The 22,017-nt window shown below is 41.6% G+C and overlaps 1 protein-coding gene across 5 annotated transcripts in view; it reads right to left on the bottom strand.

Moving 5' to 3' along the window:
- MYO6 (myosin VI) overlaps positions 1–22,017 on the bottom strand; it is a 182,967-nt gene that overhangs the window by 123,410 nt on the left and 37,540 nt on the right. For all 5 annotated transcript variants that reach the window (XM_074948001.1, XM_074948002.1, XM_074948003.1 and 2 more), the window contains exons 2-3: positions 14,124–14,261; positions 5,079–5,148 (exon numbers count right to left, since the gene is read on the bottom strand). In XM_074948001.1, the coding sequence (XP_074804102.1) occupies positions 5,079–5,148; positions 14,124–14,243 (190 nt within the window). In that variant the 5' untranslated portion in view covers positions 14,244–14,261. The remainder of the gene's footprint in view (positions 1–5,078; positions 5,149–14,123; positions 14,262–22,017) is intronic.

The following is a 22,017-nucleotide window of genomic DNA, read 5'->3' as shown; positions in this document are numbered from 1 at the left end:
GTTGTTGAGTTTTTTTATGTTCATCCTTTGTAATTTGACCTAGTTTCCACTTCTTGTATGACTCTTTTTCAAGTTTCAGGTCATTGAAAATTTCTTGGTTAAGCCAGGTTGGCCTTTTACCATATTTCCTATCTTTCCTATGCATTGGGATAGTTTGCTTTTGTGCCTTTATTGTCTCTTTTAAAAAACTGCAAACTCTCCTGAGCTCTTTTTTCCCTTAGACTTGCTTCCCATTGGATCTTTCCTACCAATTATCTGACTTCGCTAAAGTCTGCCTTCTTGAAGTCCATTGTCTCTATTCTGCTGTTTTCCTCCTATCATTCCTGAGAATCACAAACTCTATCATTTCATGTTCACTTTCACTCAAGTTCCTCGCTGTTTGTCCGCATCAAATCCAGAATAGCCTTTTTGCTAGTCACTTTCTCCGTCTTCTGTAATAAAAAGTTGTCACTAATGCATTCCAAGAACTTGTTGGATAATCTGTGTCATGCTGTATTATTTTCCCAACAGATGTCCAGGTAGTTGAAGTCCCCCATCACCATCAAGTCCTCTGTTTTGGAAGATTTTGTTAAGTTGTTTTAAAAAGGTGTCATCCACCTCTCCTTCCTGGTTAGGTGGTCTATTGTAGAACCCTACAATACCCTCATTTTTTTACTGCTTCTATCCTTAACAGAGACTTTCAACAAGTCTGCTTCCCACTGCTATCTCAACATGGATGCTTCCTCTTTCGGACCCTGGACTTCAGGAAAGCAGACTTCGACTCCCTCAGGGAACAAATGGCCAGGATCCCCTGGGGGACTAACATGAAGGGGAAGGGAGTCCAGGAGAGCTGGCTGTATTTCAAGGAATCCCTGTTGAGGTTACAGGGACAAACCATCCCGATGAGTCGAAAGAATAGTAAACATGGCAGGCGACCAGCTTGGCTTAATGGTGAAATCCTAGCGGATCTTAAACATAAAAAAGAAGCTTACAAGAAGTGGAAGGTTGGACATATGACCAGGGAAGAGTATAAAAATATTGCTCGGGCATGTAGGAAAGATATCAGGAGGGCCAAATCGCACCTGGAGCTGCAGCTAGCAAGAGATGTCAAGAGTAACAAAAAGGGTTTCTTCAGGTATGTTGGCAACAAGAAGAAAGCCAAGGAAAGTGTGGGCCCCTTACTGAGTGAGGGAGGCAACCTAGTGACAGAGGATGTGGAAAAAGCTAATGTACTCAATGCTTTTTTTGCCTCTGTTTTCACTAACAAGGTCAGCTCCCAGACTGCTGCGCTGGGCATCACAAAATGGGGAAGAGATGGCCAGCCCTCTGTGGAGATAGAGGTGGTTAGGGACTATTTAGAAAAGCTGGACGTGCACAAGTCCATGGGGCCGGACGAGTTGCATCCGAGAGTGCTGAAGGAATTGGCGGCTGTGATTGCAGAGCCCTTGGCCATTATCTTTGAAAACTCGTGGCGAACAGGGGAAGTCCCGGATGACTGGAAAAAGGCTAATGTAGTGCCAATCTTTAAAAAAGGGAAGAAGGAGGATCCTGGGAACTACAGGCCAGTCAGCCTCACCTCAGTCCCTGGAAAAATCATGGAGCAGGTCCTCAAAGAATCAATCCTGAAGCACTTACATGAGAGGAAAGTGATCAGGAACAGTCAGCATGGATTCACCAAGGGAAGGTCATGCCTGACTAATCTAATCGCCTTTTATGATGAGATTACTGGTTCTGTGGATGAAGGGAAAGCAGTGGATGTATTGTTTCTTGACTTTAGCAAAGCTTTTGACACGGTCTCCCACAGTATTCTTGTCAGCAAGTTAAGGAAGTATGGGCTGGATGAATGCACTAGAAGGTGGGTAGAAAGCTGGCTAGATTGTCGGGCTCAACGGGTAGTGATCAATGGCTCCATGTCTAGTTGGCAGCCGGTGTCAAGTGGAGTGCCCCAGGGGTCGGTCCTGGGGCCGGTTTTGTTCAATATCTTCATAAATGATCTGGAGGATGGTGTGGATTGCACTCTCAGCAAATTTGCGGATGATACTAAACTGGGAGGAGTGGTAGATACGCTGGAGGGGAGGGATAGGATACAGAAGGACCTAGACAAATTGGAGGATTGGGCCAAAAGAAATCTGATGAGGTTCAATAAGGATAAGTGCAGGGTCCTACACCTAGGATGGAAGAATCCAATGCACCGCTACAGACTAGAGACCGAATGGCTAGGCAGCAGTTCTGCGGAAAAGGACCTAGGGGTGACAGTGGACGAGAAGCTGGATATGAGTCAGCAGTGTGCCCTTGTTGCCAAGAAGGCCAATGGCATTTTGGGATGTATAAGTAGGGGCATAGCGAGCAGATCGAGGGACGTGATCGTTCCCCTCTATTCGACACTGGTGAGGCCTCATCTGGAGTACTGTGTCCAGTTTTGGGCCCCACACTACAAGAAGGATGTGAATAAATTGGAGAGAGTCCAGCGAAGGGCAACAAAAATGATTAGGGTCTAGAGCACATGACTTATGAGGAGAGGCTGAGGGAGCTGGGATTGTTTAGTCTGCAGAAGAGAAGAATGAGGGGGGATTTGATAGCTGCTTTCAACTACCTGAAAGGGGGTTCCAAAGAGGATGGCTCTAGACTGTTCTCAATGGTAGCAGATGACAGAACGAGGAGTAATGGTCTCAAGTTGCAATGGGGGAGGTTTAGATTGGATATTAGGAAAAACTTTTTCACTAAGAGGGTGGTGAAACACTGGAATGTGTTACCTAGGGAGGTGGTAGAATCTCCTTCCTTAGAGGTTTTTAAGGTCAGGCTTGACAAAGCCCTGGCTGGGATGATTTAACTGGGAATTGGTCCTGCTTCGAGCAGGGGGTTGGACTAGATGACCTTCTGGGGTCCCTTCCAACCCTGATATTCTATGATTCTCCTCCACACTGCCTGGGCACAAGCAGGGAGGCACTGAAGGCACAGGAGAGACAATCAGCTCCCAACATTCATGAGAAGAAATTTTAGGGAAAGTACTGCTCATCCCTTGCAGTCCAGATAGCTCACTTGCTCTGTGGAGATAGCTCAATGTGCAGTCCAGGCAACAGCTAGGAGATGTGTAGGGATGGAGCATGCTCACTGCAGATGGAATCTTTGGAGAATTTAGTTGCCAAACTCCAACAAGTCTCTACTGAGTATACAAGAGGTCACTATGTCAATGTGGGCAGCCACAAACCATGACACACATTGCTGAGGACTGCAAAATGACTCAGCTTCCTAGAGGTCTTCATGCCTTGAACATTGTTGATAAGAACGCTATGGCTTGGCTTGACCAGATTGCATATGCCACAAATTAAACAACTAAATAAAATATGAGAATTTATATTTAGATGCTTATAACCCAACCAAAATGGGGCGGATTTTCACAGAGATGGTAAAATGCACATCCCTGATACCACGGGGTAACCCCCTTACAAAACATCAAGTTCCTGCTCCAAAAAACTGAGGTGGTAGAGCATCTCAGTGAAATGGCAGTGAACAATTTTTTTAAAAACACAAGCAAAGTATTTTTCTCTAGCCTTGTTCTCAGAAACTGCTCAATTATTTATTTGATACTTTAAAATCAATCAATAAATAAAAATAAGCCTGAGACAGACACCCAGCATGGAAAATTTCAGCCCAAATAGTTAAGAGTTGGGTAAAATTATAAGCAACTGAAAAGACAACCTTCTAACAGAAAATGTTAGCTACCAGTGCTGCCTATAATGACCCTATACTGTACATGATATCACAAGTTTCAAGTCTTGTTTTCTTCATTGTTGCAGAGTGGCTATATATCTAGCTTCAGTCACAGGAAGTAGATGCTATTGCTTTCAATGGGACTTGTGGTCCTAAGTCACGTAGTCTTTTTGAAAATCTCACCCTCTATGTATTTTATATTAAGAACAGCAGAAGCTAGTTTTGGTGACCATGTAAAAGGCAATCTCAAACGTTCAGGCCAATGGTCCCTGGGAAACAAAATTTAAAAAGACAACTTCTTCAGGATTTTTTTTTTCCAGGAAATAAGCCACACTGCAGACAGATGAGATTGCATAAGGCAACAACAAAACTCTAGCCACTGCTGCCAGTTTAAAGAAGGAGGAAAAGTACAGAAGCGTACAATAGCCTTAACATTTTGGGTATACAGCATCCCTCTTCCATTACTACCCCCAAACTTGAGTTCTGTCTGACAAAACAGGTAGTTTTTCAACACAGATCAAAAGATTGAATCAAGCCCTGCATTGCTGCATGTAGCTCACTCTACTGTCCATTAAACGGAAGAATTGTGTCACTACTGTACTATGACGCACATGTGATTTAACACATGTAAATCAAATTGACAAGAGTTTTGTTACAGTTTTATAAGAGTACTGCAGCTCACACATGGGAATGAAACATTCTGCTTTTGCATGCCTATTTGAGAATTGAGAACAGCAATATATGTAAGGTACAATTACCTCTTAAAATTGGTTTAGACACAGGACACATTAATGCAGGGGTCTCAAACACATGGCCCGTGGGGTTATTTCCTGCGGCCCGCCAAGCGCCCTGCGCCGCCCCCCCCCACCCTCCCAGAGTTATTTCCTGTGGGCCACCAAGCTCCCCTCCCCCCCACGTTCCCCCTCCCCCAGCGCGCCGCAGCCCCGCTCCTCTGCCTACCTCCAGGCACTTAGCGCTTTCCAGGAAGAAGCGGGGAGCCACGTGCTCAGGGGAGGAGGTGGAGAAGAGGGAGGGCAGGGGCGGGGATTTGGGGAAGGGGTTGGAATAGGGGCAGGGAGGGGGCGGAGTTGGGGTGGGGACTTTGGGGAAGGGGTTGGAAGAGGCGGGGCCTCATGGAAGAGGTGGAGTGGGGGCGGGGTCAAGGGCAGAGGGTGTCAGTGATGCGGCCCTCGGGCCAATGTACTAGTCCTCATGTGGCCCTCCTGGTGATTCGAGTTTGAGATCCCTGCATTAAATGGATCTTTATTGCTATAAATATTATGTGCAACTTCAAGCAAACAAACAAAGAAAAGTAGAGATCTGGTTACAAAACAAATGGATCCTTGCTATTATACACACACACACACACTTTAAAATACAGTACTTACAATTATCCTCCACATCCTTTTTACTGTCCTCTTCTGCAGGAAACACTTGGTTGATAACAGCCAGAAAAGTCTGTCAGATAAAAACATTGATATTTTCAGAATTTAAACTGCAGATGGGAAAGCAGCTCTAAGATATGGTGAGCTATGTTTTAAATACGTGTATTATTTGAGTTAAGAAAAAGTGAAAATTTGCCATTTCCATATTTTACTGTGGCAGGTTTTAGTGTGTTCACCCAACCACCGCAACAATGTACTTCTACTGCAGTTGCTCCTAAGGACACTGATCAAAGATTTGGGCCTCATCATAATCGGTATCATACAAACAAAGATATATCCCAATCAAGAGCATTTACCATTCTCGGATTTAGACAAATGGAGGGATGCTAAGGGTAAAGATAGCTGCATTAAAGCAATCGTAGTCTCAGCTGTACTACTGCTACTAATACTTAGGGATCTATGGATGAAAAATGCTAAGTGCTTTAAAGGTAAACACTATCCCCACATATTTAGATGCTTCAGTGATGGGCATTACAGAAAACAGTAACACAGTTATATGTATTTTATTCAAAGGAAACAGACTCAAAAAGAATTGGACTTATTCAGAGTTATACAGCAAGTCAATAGCAGCTCCAGGAATAAGATCCAAGTCTCCCGATTCCTAGCATAGTACCCTCAAGCATGCTTCAGTACTCCTATCCCATTTAAATACATTCCCATTTTAAAATACACTACATTAGCTATATAAATAGTAAAACACAGTATATTCCCAAACACTGACTTCTGATTTTATAAGCACTTCCTTTAATCCTGTATTTCAATTACAAAAGAAAACCACTTAGCCAGTGTTCATCACTCACTGGAACGGAAAGCAAACTTGTCTCTTTAATACTCCAGAAATTGTAATTTATATTTTTTTAAAGGAAAGAGAAACATGCAAGAATAGATCTATCAGAGTGTCCACAGTGTACAAACATCTATTGCATTTTTCAACAAATTACACACTTTTGTTCAGACATTTTATCTGGGTCTATACAGCATGCACAGGTTATTTACATTAGAGAATTGTAGCTATCTATGAATGAACCTTGTTGTATCAATTAATGTTACAGTTGCTATGCTGTAGCAGCTGCTATGAACCTTGTTGTATCAATTAATGTTACAGCTGCTATGCTGAAGCAGCTGCTATGCTGCTACAAAGCTAATTTCCATGAGGAGATGGGGATAAAGGCAGTGAGATTCGTCTACTTTATCTAAAATGGCAAAAAAGACAAGCAACAAGATCTTTGTCTATCATAAGTAATGATCTTAACATTTTAAGCAAGTTTGTCTATTTAAAACTTTGCTCAGTGAGACACCCTCATGATAAACATCTTGTTTTCTGTACCAGTTTAAGACACCCTCTTACTTCAGTACAATAGAAACAATACAGAGTAGGTCACACAATCTAAAATTGCACACAGTGTTAAGCAGCCGCTTTTGAAGTGCCAGGTTTCTTAAACTGAAGTATTAAAGCGTCTATAAACTAAGTGTTGCCAGTTGGAAAATAGTAAAAAAGCTTCCATGATTTCCTTCCCTGGTATAGAGACTCTTCATGGGTTATACACTCCTTGTCCTGACACTCCCTTTTTTTCCCTCCTACCTCTCATTAGTGTTATGTGCTAAAACATTCTAAAGAAGGGGCTACACATTGCCTTGGAGATGGTCAGAATCTAGATTAGCCAGACCTCCTTGGGAAATATATATAGTTGCTAGATACAAATGTTGTTCAGTGAAGCATGTTGCAGCCATAGAGAGCCCTTTCATAGGCAACACATGGCCAGGAGGAGGAATATACAAAATCAACTGCCTCCTCCCCCAGATTTCTGCTTGGTCTGCTGCAGGAGGAGGGACGGAAAAGGGCTCCCCCTGCAGCACGCTCAGCCCCTGTCCCTGGCAGCTGGGCCGGGAGCAGAAGGGGCAAGACCAGTCACTTCTCATGCAGACCACTCTGGGTCGCTGCTCTGTGCAGTCCAGCAGCTGCCTGAGAGAGCCTGGCTGAGGTGGCAGCAGCAGGCTAACCCCCTCCCAGACCCGGATGCTGGGGACAGGGCCGAGTGAGCTGGAGTCCCCTCTCTCTCCCGGTATGTTTCCTTTCAGCCTGCTTGAAGCTTGGGGGCAAAACCAGCCCTGTCAGTCACTGGTAGCTGAGAACTACTCAGCCTCCTGAAATTCTCCTCAGTTGGAAACTTTCACAGTCAGAAAAAATTGAAATCTACATTCCTAAATTACGGATTATGTTAAATATACTTTGAAGGAAAAGCACAACAATTTCTCTTATTGAGAGCATTGTAAATCCCACATAACAAAAACAAAAAAAAACAAAACAAAAACCACAAGTGTCAATTTCCATCTCTAATCTGGATGATCTATTTGTCTCCAGGGTAGGACAGATCTGAGCACTTAATTACCCAAAGAAAGGAAGTTTTCAGGAAAGCATGAACACAGTTTCCTGTTTCTCTTCATGCTAAGGTCCACAAATCTATTAAAATGGAGCTTTCATAGCTTTGTGCCTCCAGGATGGGAAGCACGATCATCCTTTAAATGTGGAAAACCAAAACAAGGACATGCATCTGACGAAGTGGATATTCACCCCCGAAAGCTTATGCTCCAATACATCTGGTAGTCTGTAAAGTGCCACAGGACTCTTTGCCGCTTTTACAGATCCAGACTAACATGGCTACCCCTCTGATACAAAACAAGGTAAACAAATACCTCCTCCACCAAACCGTGTGCACTAAGGCATGGATAAGACTTCTGCCAAAAAAAGGAAAATGGCATTGGCTAGGACTGAATGACCAACATGCAGAATTTGGTGAACTTCTGCTTTGTTGGCCATCTAGCAGGTTTCTATATTAGAGATATGAAAACACTGCCCTCAGATTTTCAGCTCCTAAGTGCTGGACTATGATACTTAACCAAAGAAGCTTAGGTCTTGAATGTACTTAGGAAACGAATGCTGTGACAATTTTGAGGACTGAATTAAAAGTATAATATTGGGTCCTGTTAGAAGCTTCCAACTTCAAATGAAAAAAACAAAAGCAAAAAAGTGTCTGATTGGAGATAGTAGCCATTAGGAGTCCTACTCTAATGGATAGGAAGTGTAACATCACCTCCTGCAGAGAGGTTCATTCTGGGTAGTGCTTTAAGGAGCAGAATGAGGTTCCAAGGCCATGCTCTATGACCTCGTAGGGCTGGAATAAAAGCAATGCCCTAAGGAAGCATTTAACGTTGAGATTTGTATAAAACTTCCTTTTCATTAACATTTTAAGAACATTAGGCTACAGAGCCTTGACCTTTTTGCTTCAACATTCATACACTCACAACAAAGCCTTCCAGTAAGAACTCAAGGTTGCATGTCACTGGTATATCATTGTAATTAAATATGGACTTTGCACCAGGCAGTAGAATAAGCTGTATTTGTTGCCTTCTCCTTTGGGGTCCCTGAAAGCAATAATCACTTAATTCAAGTATTTATTGTCAACAAGTTTGGTCTCTGATGGATTACCGGTCTTGCATTAGCTCACCTCCTCTGTATGACAGAGGCATCCAAGGAGCCAACACTAGATTATAGCTCTTGGGCTTGATTAACCTCTTTAGCCAGAAAGGTCTAAATAGGTATCACTGCTGCTCCCTCACCCCTCTTTTGTAATGTCCTGAGGAGCTCTGGGAAAAGTGGGAAGACATATGTACTAGGGAGCTTGACCAGGTTTGTAAGATGCCACTCACCACCCCAAATCCAAGGTCCTGACAGAGAGGCTGTAGAGCACTTTATTTACTATTTCCATATGCAAAAAGGTCAGTCAGCAGCCCACCAAACTGACCTGCAATGAGCAATGTATTTCGGAGAGCACCAGTCATTCTGCAAATCTGATTTTGCCCAATAAACTTTGGTGTTAATCTCCCCATTGATAGGCAGTGAAATGGTGTGGCGAAGACTGTCTGGTCCAGTTATGAATTCCATTTGGTTTTATGAATTCTATTGGTAATTGTGACAGTCACATGGATTATTATATCAGCCATTTTGTAGTAGGAACTTGACATGTAGTGAGGAAGCTGTCTGGAAAGCCATAACAGAACCCTCAAAGGCCATCAGCATTGAATGGCTCTCCCGTTGCGATACAGTGGAATTGCTACCACCAGGGCCATTGCCTCTGAATGGATTCTGCAGAGGAGTCTGTCTTGGGAGGAGAGAGCAGGAAACCCCCTGTTCAAAGCACATGGCTGTGAGAACTGGGTTTTTTCCCCCATAACTAAAGAAAGAAAGTCCATTTTCCAAGGGGTGGGTGTCATGACCAGAACTGGTCTGTTATCCATGGAAGGAGCTATGGACTGAGCCCTCAATGAATCATTGTGTTCTAGCTGATGGATGCTGTGCTATCTCCATCTGTTACACATACCCTGAACTGAACTGGGAAGATGTGTAAAACACAAACAAAACCAAAACCATGATCTCTGCATTAACCAGTTGTAAGAGCAGAGAATACAGATCTGCCAATGGATGAAGTAGCAATACAGAAGGGATACAGAGAATTACTGGATAGGTATCATATGAACTCTGGATCACTGAAGCATGCCTGTGTATCAGACCAGAAATCCCAACAGAAACCAATAGGAATTAGGTTTGCGTCTCTTTGACACCACTTTCTATTATAGCCATCTTCGTCTTCTGTTAACATTCTTCTGAGATAAGATCTTTTACCTGATAGATTCATTCTCAGTTCAGGCCTATGACTGGCTTCCCTGGCACCACATATTTGTGTTTGCCCTGAATCAAAGATACTCCAGGAACCACATCACTCCATGTTTCAGAGTAGCAGCCGTGTTAGTCTGTATTCGCAAAAAGAAAAGGAGGACTTGTGGCACCTTAGAGACTTACAAATTTATTTGAGCATAAGCTTTCGTGAGCTACAGCTCACTTCATCAGACGCATTCAGTGGAAAATACAGTGGGGAGATTTATATACACAGAGAACATGAAACAATGGGTGTTACCATACACACTGTAACGAGAGTGATCAGGTAAGGTGAGCTATTACAAGCAGGAGAGCTTTATTCAAGCCTAAGTTAATTGTATCCAGTTTGCAAATTAATTCCAATTCAGCAGTCTCTTGTTGGAGTCTGTTTTTGAAGCTTTTTTGTTGAAGAATTGCCACTTTTAGGTCTGTAATCGAGTGACCAAAGAGATTGAAGTGTTCTCCAACTGGTTTTTGAATGTTATAATTCTTGATGTCTGATTTGTGTCCATTTATTCTTTTACATAGAGACGGTCCAGTTTGACCAATGTACATGGCAGAGGGGCATTGCTGGCACATGATGGCATATATCACATTCGTAAATGTGCAGGTGAACGAGCCTCTGATAGCGTGGCTGATGTGATTAGGCCCTATGATGGTGTCCCCTGAATACATATGTGGACACAGTTGGCAACGGGCTTTGTTGCAAGGATAGGTTCCTGGGTTAGTGGTTCTGTTGTGTGGGGTGTGGTTGCTGGTGAGTATTTGCTTCAGGTTGGGGGGCTGGTCTGTAAGCAAGGACTGGCTTGTCTCCCAAGATCTGTGAGAGTGATGGGTCGTCCTTCAGGATACGTTGTAGATCCTTGATGATGCGTTGGAGAGGTTTTAGTTGGGGGCTGAAGGTGATGGCTAGTGGCGTTCTGTTATTTTCTTTGTTGGGCCTGTCCTGTAGTAGGTGACTTCTGGGTACTCTTCTGGCTCTGTCAATCTGTTTCTTCACTTCAGCAGGTGGGTATTGCAGTTGTAAGAATGCTTGATAGAGATCTTGTAGGTGTTTGTCTCTGTCTGAGGGGTTGGAGCAAATGCAGTTGTATCGTAGAGCTTGGCTGTAGATGATGGATCGTGTGGTGTGGTCTGGGTGAAAGCTGGAGGCATGTAGGTAGGAATAGCGGTCAGTAGGTTTCCGGTATAGGGTGGTGTTTATGTGACCATCGCTTATTAGCACCGTAGTGTCCAGGAAGTGGATCTCTTGTGTGAACTGGTCCAGGCTGAGGTTGATGGTGGGATGGAAATTGTTGAAATCATGGTGGAATTCCTCCAGGGCTTCTTTTCCATGGGTCCAGATGATGAAGATGTCATCAATGTAGCACAAGTAGAGTAGGGGCATTAGAGGATGAGAACTGAGGAAGCGTTGTTCTAAGTCAGCCATAAAAATGTTGGCATACTGTGGGGCCATGCGAGTACCCATAGCAATGCCGCTGATTTGAAGGTGTACATTGTCCCCAAATGTGAAATAGTTATGGGTGAGAACAAAGTCACAAAGTTCAGCCACCAGGTTTGCCGTGACATTATCGGGGATACTGTTCCTGAGGGCTTGTAGTCCATCTTTCTGTGGAATGTTGGCGTGGAGGGCTTCTACATCCATAGTGGCCACGATGGTGTTTTCAGGAAGATCACCAATGGATTGCAGTTTCCTCAGGAAGTCAGTGGTGTATCAAAGATAGCTGGGAGTCCTGGTAGTGTAGGGTCTGAGGAGGGAGTCTACATAGCCAGACAATCCTGCTGTCAGGGTGCCAATGCCTGAGATGATGGGGCGTCCAGGATTTCCAGGTTTATGGATCTTGGGTAGCAGACAGAATACCCCTGGTTGGGGTTCCAGGGGTGTGTCTGTGCAGATTTGTAAATCTCCCCACTGTATTTTCCACTGAACGCATCCTATGAAGTGAGCTGTAGCTCACGAAAGCTTATGCTCAAATAAATTTGTTAGTCTCTAAAGTGCCACAAGTCCTCCTTTTCTTATCACTCCATGTGTTTGCTACAGTTTTCTCTGTCATCCAGAGCCCAGATCAGAAAAATTGTCCAGGAAGAGATACGTGAATTTTCTTCTTTTCTAAAGCCAGTATAATTCCTACCAAGATCCTGGAGAGAGACCTTGGGAGCACATGTAAAATAGTATGGTAATATTTGAAGTTGGGAAAAGAAAACAGCTGCCATCCATCTGCAAAACATAAGAATTGTCTGAGGATAATAAAATGGGAATGCTCTGAAGACAAGCCTCCATTCAGAACTTACTTAGATGTTTCAGACAGGGCTCTGCTCTGCTTGTCCCCAATTCTCTGAGGCTAAAAATAGTATTGGGAGCAGGTGACAGTATTCCAATTTGAAGTAGATTTTAGATTACTTCATTCATGTCATGGTCTTTCCAGGTTGCTGAGATTGGGAATGGGACAAAGTTGCTCCTGAAATTTTTGCACAGCTTTATAGGGTCCCTCCTCACAAGTGCCAGTGAGCTCATTTGATCAAACCTATAGGTAGCCCTTTTGCTCCCAAACTGAGAGAGCCTGGCACCAATTTAGAGTCTAACTCCAGAAAGAGCCATTTGGGAGATCGCTCTGAGGCAATAATGAGCAGCTAATGATCCTGCTACCACTTGCAAAGAGATATTTTCTCCTATGTACTTCACAGACTGCTTCAACTTGTCACATGACTTGTATCCCTTTCCATAGTGTGTGTCAGGAGTCAGGATCATAAGTTGAATTTTCTGTTGGCTCTGAATAGCCGCAGCTTTCCATAAAGTTTATTGTACCACTAAGATAGCTCAGAACTGATTTCCCTGAGTATTTAATCCCAAGAACCAAAGCCCCATATAGCTGCATGAAACATATTTGAAGGACACTTTTTTATTCTTCTCTTTCCAAAGAGAAGTGTGTAGGATATGCAATTTTTAGGCCAAGAGGCACCATACTCACAATACTGTCCACCCATGCTAGTATTGCTTGTGAAAGCACACAGAGTTACTTAGGAATCAGATAACAATTCACATTTATTTGTTTATTCATTCTTGCTGGCCTGATGCTACCTGAGAGTTTCCATGGCAAATCAGGGGCTCAGATAATGCCTGCTTGGACTGGGCTGCCAGTGATGTGCCCACATATTGAGGAGGCCACTCTTTCAGGTAAAAAAATTCTCCCACAATTAGAAATTCTGAGTCCCTGCCCCCTGTGGAAAATACTCCCATTTAACTTTGGTGATGATACCAAGTTAAATATTGACCAGTGCACACTGAGGAAACTTCTAGCCTTAAAGAATGAAGGCCGGCAGAGGGTGTGGTAGAAAGAAAAACAGTGAACCAAGAGCGCCCTCAAGGCCTTCTGGTTCCTCTGCATCTACTTTCATCTGTGAGGGGAAGAGGTGGTGGTGCTGGCAAGGCTTAAAATCCTGCAACTGAAGCTTGGAGCAATAACCTGGATATTAGGGCACTGTGTCCCACAGCAGCCACTGAGAATGATGGTCAATAATTTAGGGCATGGTGACCTGCAGCGCCAGCTGCAGCCAACAGCCTAATGCTTTCCCAGGCTCATAGGAGTGACAAGAAAACCCTATTAAAACTTTCCAGGGTAGATGAGAAAGGATATATAGATAATTTGTCTAGGTCATTTGCAGACTTCTTACGAGTAATTTCACAATACGCAGTACACTCCAACCTGAAAGTTCTGGTTCTGGCACAAAGGTGTAAACAAGCTAAGGTGCCGATTGTATCTATCTGTGGCTCTTACCTTGATGAAGAATGACATCAGATGGCATTACACTTTGTTTATATTTTTATCAAGCAAAGATGACCAGCTTCCTATTCAGGTTTCTTCCTAAGATATATACCCATGTCCCCCAGAAAAGGAAGGTCTGCTCTGTCACCTCTTGACCTGTGACTAGAGAGGCATCATCTCTAAGACAGATCCTGAGCCATTCTCAATATGGGAAAAGTAACACTGCACAGAAAGATACACACATATTCAGTTACTTACTATAGATACTTCAGATACATGGAAATCTGACAACCAGAAACTGTGTGTTTCTTGCCAGTGGGAGCCAGTACTGCAGAATTCAATATTATGATCATTTTTCTTTGTACTGAGGAAGCTGAGGCAAAGGAAATGTTAAGTGAATTGCTCAAGTCAGACAAAGCGGAGATTAGAAATTGACGCCCATTGTTGTGCTCTATGCATAGACCTATGTGATGGTATAGTTCTTTAAGGATTCCTTAATCCCTTTCTTACCTTGCCTTTCTGGTTTAATGGTTCAATAGTTAAGCTGTCAGGGCCAATATCCACGATATTCCCCATCTGAAACCCATCTGTTGGGTGGGGAGCCCAAACAGGCTTCCCGTCCTCCATCATTGGAGCTATTCACTATTCCTGTAAGAAAAAAAAAACTGTATAAAAATCTGACCAACTGTATACAAACTTTAATTTGTTATTTTTAATCCAAACAGTGTATATAAAATGAGAACATGAAACACTGATTTCTAGTATTAAGTAGTTACACCCATATGTACGCCTTATTGATTAAATAACTTTGACTGTAATCTCTGTCCAAATGCTCTCTGGAAACAGTTTTAGATTATGTCTTGAATTCAAAATGCACCCTTTGTTATGCAAAAACACAGGCATCTGAAAAGGCTAAATATCTAAGGCCAAAATTTTCAAACTTGGATTCCTAAAGTTAGGCACCTAAAGAAGTGCTTAATTTACAGAGTTACTCACCACATACAATAGCAACTGAATTAAACAGGAATTTTGCCTGGATTTGGACTTTCTGAATAGGCCGAACACAATATTTTTATATACCAAATTAATCTTCATTCTGGATAACTACTTTAATACTAGATAATTTCTATTATATAGATTATAAATCAGATTTGTGGATTCCACCAAGTCTGACAGACAGGTCCATTCCGGTTGCCAGTTTCTTCCTTTCCACTCAACACACATTCACACATTAAAGAGATATGCTTCAGTCATCTCTAGAGCTTCAGAGTTTGTAAAAGTACACTTCTGGTATATGATCTACTCTTTGGCCATTATCCAAAAATAACCTGCTAACCAGTAATCATTAAACTGGAAACAGACTTCAAATAAACCTATAAAAACACCCATGAAGGGTACGAAAGTACACCTTAAATGAAAGGATAACTCACAAATTTTTCCCTTCCCACCCTCTTGAATTAGAGCAGTGGTTTTCATGTCTAAGATTTCCAAAGGGGTCTGCACCTCCATCTGAAATTTTTTAGGGGTCCACAAATGAAAAAGATTGAAAACCACTGGGCTAGAGGAACTTCTATACCTGTAACATTCAGAGACCGCTGTGAATAACTGTGTTATGTGCAAAAAGGGAGACACTTTTATGTAGGAGGTCCTCTCCCACTGGTTAGTGGCACAGCCCCAAAGAAAATATTTATGCAAACATTATTTAGCTCTAAAAGTCAATTATTTTAATAACTTTGAAAAAACATCTTTACATCTTACAAATATTCAATCACCACAAACAGCTAACTGTTAAAAATTGTATACTTCTTTGGTTTTAATTACACTCAGTATTTGAAATTATATTCAAACGTATTTCTAAAGTGTCCTCATGATATAGAAAGTTTCACCTAATTATAGCACAACAGTCTCATTTCTCAGATTCCACTTCCATTAGAGGATGTATTGAAATATAATGTATCTAGGATAGTTAAATTTGTAATATTACAGTAGTGTCCAAAATGTGCTGGGCACACAGGAAGGCATCCCTCAACTTACATCTGAAGACACAGAGCAGATGAAATAGGACAGAGGAAATACAACATACAAAATAATCAGGGTAGTTGGTGACTGATATATTTAGTCACTTCCATGTTTTGTTTTTCTCCAAAATACTGAACCTATCCCCATCTTCCCCTCTCCTGGCCATTGTTAATGTTTCTCATTTATTCCACATCGAGTTTGCTCAGTTAACATGCTAAAAAATAAATGATTTCCCCCTAAATATGTGATACTTCTAATTGCAAAACCTGCAAACTCAACCCAGGACCTAGAAGTCAGGCTATGTCCTTTCTGGATCCTAATAAAGAGAGTCTGCAAGACAAAATTTTTCTTTCAGGTATATGTGGTGCAACTCATCTTCACTGTGGTTGCAGAGGAATAACCAAGCATAATTTGAAGACAACATTGTTGCACAGACAACTGCAATTTAGTCATTCTATATTGACATTAAAGCCAGAAAGAACAATGACAATTCATTCTCCCAGTACTGTGCTGATTCTGCATGGCAGGCAGTAGTGGCTTTAAAAAAAACACACACTAATGCAAGCAGATATGACTGAATAAAACACAGGAAACAGATTTGTGGAGTAAGGTGATGCTGTTTATACATAGCCTTTTCTCAAAGTAGAATTCACTTTAAAATATGTATTGTTTTTCAAGGGGAAAATTATTAAATATTAAGACAAAGTGTTTCTATAAAAAAAGACTGAACTCTGAGGAGTCTTATCAAGATTAGATGATATCTAACATCTCTATCTTAGAATGTGTATGACACAGATATTGCAACCCCATGCAATATTTTTGCTGGCCTGTTGTATTAAATCTACAAATAGTCTATGCATGATTGTTCATGTGTGGGGGAGGGTTACCACAACTCCTCCAGAAACTAAAAACAGTAGGGGGTAATTAAGGTGAGTCACTGAGACGTAACAATTCCACTGAATTTAGCCGTATGGGGTGGAATTCTAGAGAGGCTCCCTTCAGAAGCTTATATATACACACTGATCCAACCTGGATTTTCCAGAGAAAGAGACAAAGAAAGGGTTTTTGGCATAATAGGATGAGCTTGAACTGACTCAAGGCCTTCTTTGCGGTCCAGCAAACCATCAGGACACTGGCAGAAGGATTGGAAGACTTTGGCCTACTAGCACCCCGTAAGACTGAGGACTGACTCCTGATATGTTTAGTGTGTGTTTAAATCTGTTTATTAGGATTTTTTGTGTGTTGTCTCTGTAATGCTTTGACCTTAGGAAGAAGTGTGCTTGCTTAGAAAGAGCTGCGTGGTAACTTGTAACTGCTGGCGATACACTGTTCATAGCCCTCGGAGAGAGAAAGCAATGCACAGGGGCTGACCTTTACACAGACTGGCTTGGTGCGGATATCACTGTCAGGCAAGCTGTGAAGCCTTACCACTTCCTGTGTGAAAGGAGTGGGACAAGAGTCACACAGGTGACAGCTGGAGACCTCAGACCTGACTGGGAACTCCTGGAGTGGACCATGGGGGTGGAAATACACATGCAGTTAGCTTGAAACTATGACAGTGTGCATGTGGGCTTAGAGTGTATGAATCTAGAATTAAGGTAAAAAAAATGAAGTTACTGGGACATATATACTATTGTAAAAATTATTAAAACTTTTGTATTAAATATAACAGAAGCCTCTAATTCTATATTCTCTCATGTTCAGAGAATAAATCTTCAACATCTATCCAGCTACAGAAAAGTTTATGTTCTACAGTCAAGTTTGGTTTATGTTTACTTGAAACCTTCAGCCACATTCCATAAAGTCCACAACACCCGATTATCCTGGTCATGTGTTGTCAGCAACATACAGTAAATCCCTTAGAACAACATCTGTATTCACCCAGACTTGGCTCCTGGCCACCTGGTTTTTTTTTGTTTGTTTTTGGTTTTTTTTTTTTTTTAAACTTCTGTAAATTTGATCAAATACATACCAGAGTTCTATAGGTCTTTAGATACTGTGAGCCAGTCTTGAGTCAATTGTTATGACTCAAGTCCAATTGTTATGGGTGTAGCTGCTAACCATTTATGTTTATTTATAGGCATAAGCAGACATTCATTTTCATAAGCCTATTATTTTCCTTTAAAATGCTTGCTCAGGTTGGTACTTAGTGATATGTCACACAACCATATAAAACAAGGATTTCCCCTGTTTTTAGAGGAACATTGCCAATATTCCAGATGTAACCACGTTGCACAACAAAATACAGCTTGAAATTAACATGTATTTTCTCTTAGTGCTACAGTTTCCGTATGATACAGGCAGGCTTCTTATGAATTGTCTCTACTTAAATTTGAAACCCAATCCCTCAAATTAGCATCTTCAGGCTTTGACTGTTTGTTTGTTTATTCAGGCTTTTGCTTTTTCATACACTCTGCAGTCTGTTTCACGTCTTATTGGTAAATTACTGTTCAAATGTTTTGCGAACTTACAAATCCACTTCATTAACATAGTTACATCAATGATGACTAAAAACATAGTGGACAAATATTTGAAACCTGTTATCTGACCACTCAGATGATGAACATTTTTAATAACCACACTCACAACTATCTAAAAAGAAAAGAGACTAACAAATGGTGCCACAAGTACTCCTTTTCTTTTTGCCAATACAGACCAACACGGCTGCTACTCTGAAAACTATCTAAAAGTCTGTGCTAATCTATCCATCTTGGGCACCAGTAATAAACCCATCTCTATTAGTAGCTCAACTCTGAATTCGTACTTCTCCATCACTTGGCACATGTCATTGAAAAAAGCAAGTTGAGCAAAAAAATTTTAAACTATACTTTTGTGGTTTTAAAATAGAAAACTTTGAAATACAATCTGTATTCAATATATACAAAAATTGAGAAAAGTTATATCTAAAAAGGGACACTGTCAAAATCATATATTTCATTGTAAAACTTTATCTGTTGTTGTTACAAGTCACCCATAACATTACTACAACAAATGTTAAACACATCCCTCCCCTCCCCCCGTTTTTCAATTTATTTTGTGTAGGGATATGAATCAGTTTCACTATTTTGCATACCCTTCCCAAGAACTGCAAGCACATTGTGACAGCAGCAGCAGAACTGAAACTGAGGCCTTGTCTACACTATCGGGGTAAGTCGACCTAAGTTACGCTACTCCAGCTATGTGAATTATGTAGCTGGAATCGACGTAGCTTAGGTCAACTTACTGTAGTGTCTACTCCGCGCTGCATCAATGGGAGATGCTCTCCCATTGACTTACCTTACTATTCTTGTTTCGGTGGAGTACCGGAGTTGACTGGAGAGCGCTCTGCACTTGATTTAGCGGGTCTTCACTAGACCCGCTAAATCGAAACAGATAGCAAAGCTGGTGTGTGCACAAAGGAAAGGGGAGATGAAGGATAGGCCCTAACTTCGGTGGCACTGCTCTCAAGCTCACCCTAAAGATATTTTTAAACAAACAAATGAGAAAAAAATGTAACCATCTTTTCAATTTTTACATTTTTTAAAATTTCAGGACATTCCATTTCAAAAATCGTACTATTTGATAAAGTTTTTTGTGTAAGTTTCAAAAAACAATGCAAGTTGATTGTCCCTTTAAGGGTATGTTTTCACAATTAAAATGCAGTACAGAACTGAGCACTAATTTACCTTTTCATTAACTGCCAAATTCTGTTTCTAAGATTTATATTAAAATTTGATTATACACACATTCAGCAGCAATTCAGCCAATTTCCCCCCACCCCCCAAAGCGAAAGTTTAACTTTTTAGCAATACTGACTCCTTTACTAACATTCATTCTACACTTCAATCGGAATCCAACTCCATATCATAGAATCATAGAATCATAGAATATCAGGGTTGGAAGGGACCCCAGAAGGTCATCTAGTCCAACCCCCTGCTCGAAGCAGGACCAATTCCCAGTTAAATCATCCCAGCCAGGGCTTTGTCAAGCCTGACCTTAAAAACCTCTAAGGAAGGAGATTCTACCACCTCCCTAGGTAACGCATTCCAGTGTTTCACCACCCTCTTAGTGAAAAAGTTTTTCCTAATATCCAATCTAAACCTCCCCCATATCTAACAGTTATTCTAATTAATTTAAGTAATATTTTTAAAATTGCCCCCTCATTTTTTCATTACATTGACCACTGCTGGTAGTTCTACTGGGAACCGGATTCTTCACTTTCTGTCCTGAATTGCTCACACAGGTGTTAAACAGAAGTAGCTATATTTCAGCAATAGGCAAAGATTTTTATACACCCTTTTATATAGGATAACCTCAATTTTTTCTTTCTGTGACTGAAAACCAATTGCATGACAAAACAACAAGCGCTGTTTACTTAAAACGAATACCCAGAAGGTACCAGAATAAGCACACAAGAAAGTAGTTGACCTTACACACCAGTGATGACATCCAAAACTGATTCCTGCTAAATGTGGACAACTAGCAATAAGAAGCTTTTGAGGCAAAAAATTCAGCATCCTGGTGCCCCAGCCTATGATGGCAAAAATGCAAACATTCCCCTCAGGTAAAAATAGACCGTGAAAAAGCAACAGTATTAGCAGCTCTATTTCTTCCTCTCACAGACACTGCTTCAAAGATATTGATCTTTTAAAAAATCAGGCTGTAATATGCTGAATTTGTAAAGTGCTAAGGAATCCCTTAGGTGAAAGGCTCCCCATCTGTGTAAGTTACTACTAGAACCCTGCATAGATACAAAACTTGTATCCACATCCAATCCGCGATCCACAAACATGATCTGTGGATATAAAGCAGATATCCGCAGATTTATGGGGCTCTAGATATAAAATTTGGATCCGCATCAGTCTGTAATCCTCAAACATGGCCTGCGGATATATGCAGATTTCCACGGCTCTAGTTATTACATCATCCTACCACTTATCCATACTGAATTAAAACGTAACCACTTTTAAACCCGCTTCTGATTTCCTTCATTCTCCCACCAAGTGCTCTCTCCAACTTAACCCTAGCATATGGTGAAAGTTCTACAAACTGCAACATATAGTGTTGCAGTTTCTAACATTTTTATCAGAGGTCTGAGGTAAACACTCATGTGTGAAGTGATCTGTGAACTATCAGCTTACTACATCAAGGCACTGTACTGAATTAACTAATAAACTAACTAATTAAACCAACTGAAAAATAAAACTGGTCTGGTTGCACTGAAAAACAGATGGTATCCCATCACAATGATTGCATCCAGATACACAAACAAGCAGGTATATATAACACATAGCAAAAAAAAATGTACATGGTTACGTTTTGTTAAAGAACCTACTTTACACACATTTTATAAAACTGTACGAAAGTCTGATCTGCAATTTTCACCTGGATTAGCATGCTACAGTACTTTCGGGAAAATACTGCCAATCTCTACAACAGCAGTTCCCAGCCAATGGGAGCTGCGGAGACAGCACTTAGGGCAAGGGCAGTGCGCAGAGACCCCCCTGGCTGCCCCTGCGCCTAGGAGCTGGATACTCCGGTCACTTCTGGGAGCTGCGCGGAGTCAGGGCAAGTAGGGAGCCTGTCTTAGCCCTGCTGCACCGCCGACTGGACTTTTAGCTGCCTATTAAAATCTCCTGGATTGGTTTCAGTAGCCACCAGAAGATGGATTCCGATTCCAGGAGACTCCCGGCCAATCCAGGAGGGTTGGCAACCCTACCAAAAGGCAATAATTCACCTTTGCTAAATTGATCTGATTTTGTTAGTCATGAAAAACAGAGCAAAATATTTTCCATTTCATTGAAATCTACTTAAGTACACTGCACAACTGAACTGCTTTGTAAAAGAAGCTGTAGTCCAGCCTCCTTTACACCAAGCCTCTTTCCACTTTATAACCACACACACCACCACATTACTTGAGTGCCTACCAAGAGCTTTCTGGTGACTGATACAAAGGTCTAACGACAATATATTAAGACATGACAAATCCAGTCACTAATGACTAGAAGAACACCTTCTCTGCCTAGCTGCATGTACGTATTACCTTGTTGCAGGAAGGGGGTAAATCCTCTGTGGATAGGGAAGAAACCTACCCCTTCACCATAAGCTACTCAGGGCATGTCTACACTGAAATCGGATGTGTGACTGTAGCCTGTGTAGAATACCTGAACTAGCTTTAATCTAGTTTGCTCCAGCACCGTAATGGAGAGTGAAGCCTGGGCTGTAGTACTGTAATAGTACAGCATGCACTCCAGCAAGCCAACTGAGTACAACACAGGGAGCCTGGGTACATACTTGGAGGTGACTAGCCCATAAAGTTAGAGAGTTTAAGGCCAGAAGGAACAACATGTTTATCCAGTCTGACCTTCTACATACCACAGATTACCAACACCACCCAGCGCACATT

The sequence above is a fragment of the Natator depressus genome, chromosome 3 (assembly GCF_965152275.1).
Source record: "Natator depressus isolate rNatDep1 chromosome 3, rNatDep2.hap1, whole genome shotgun sequence".
Lineage (NCBI taxonomy): Eukaryota > Metazoa > Chordata > Testudines > Cheloniidae > Natator > Natator depressus.
This window is presented reverse-complemented; position numbering and strand designations above follow the sequence as displayed.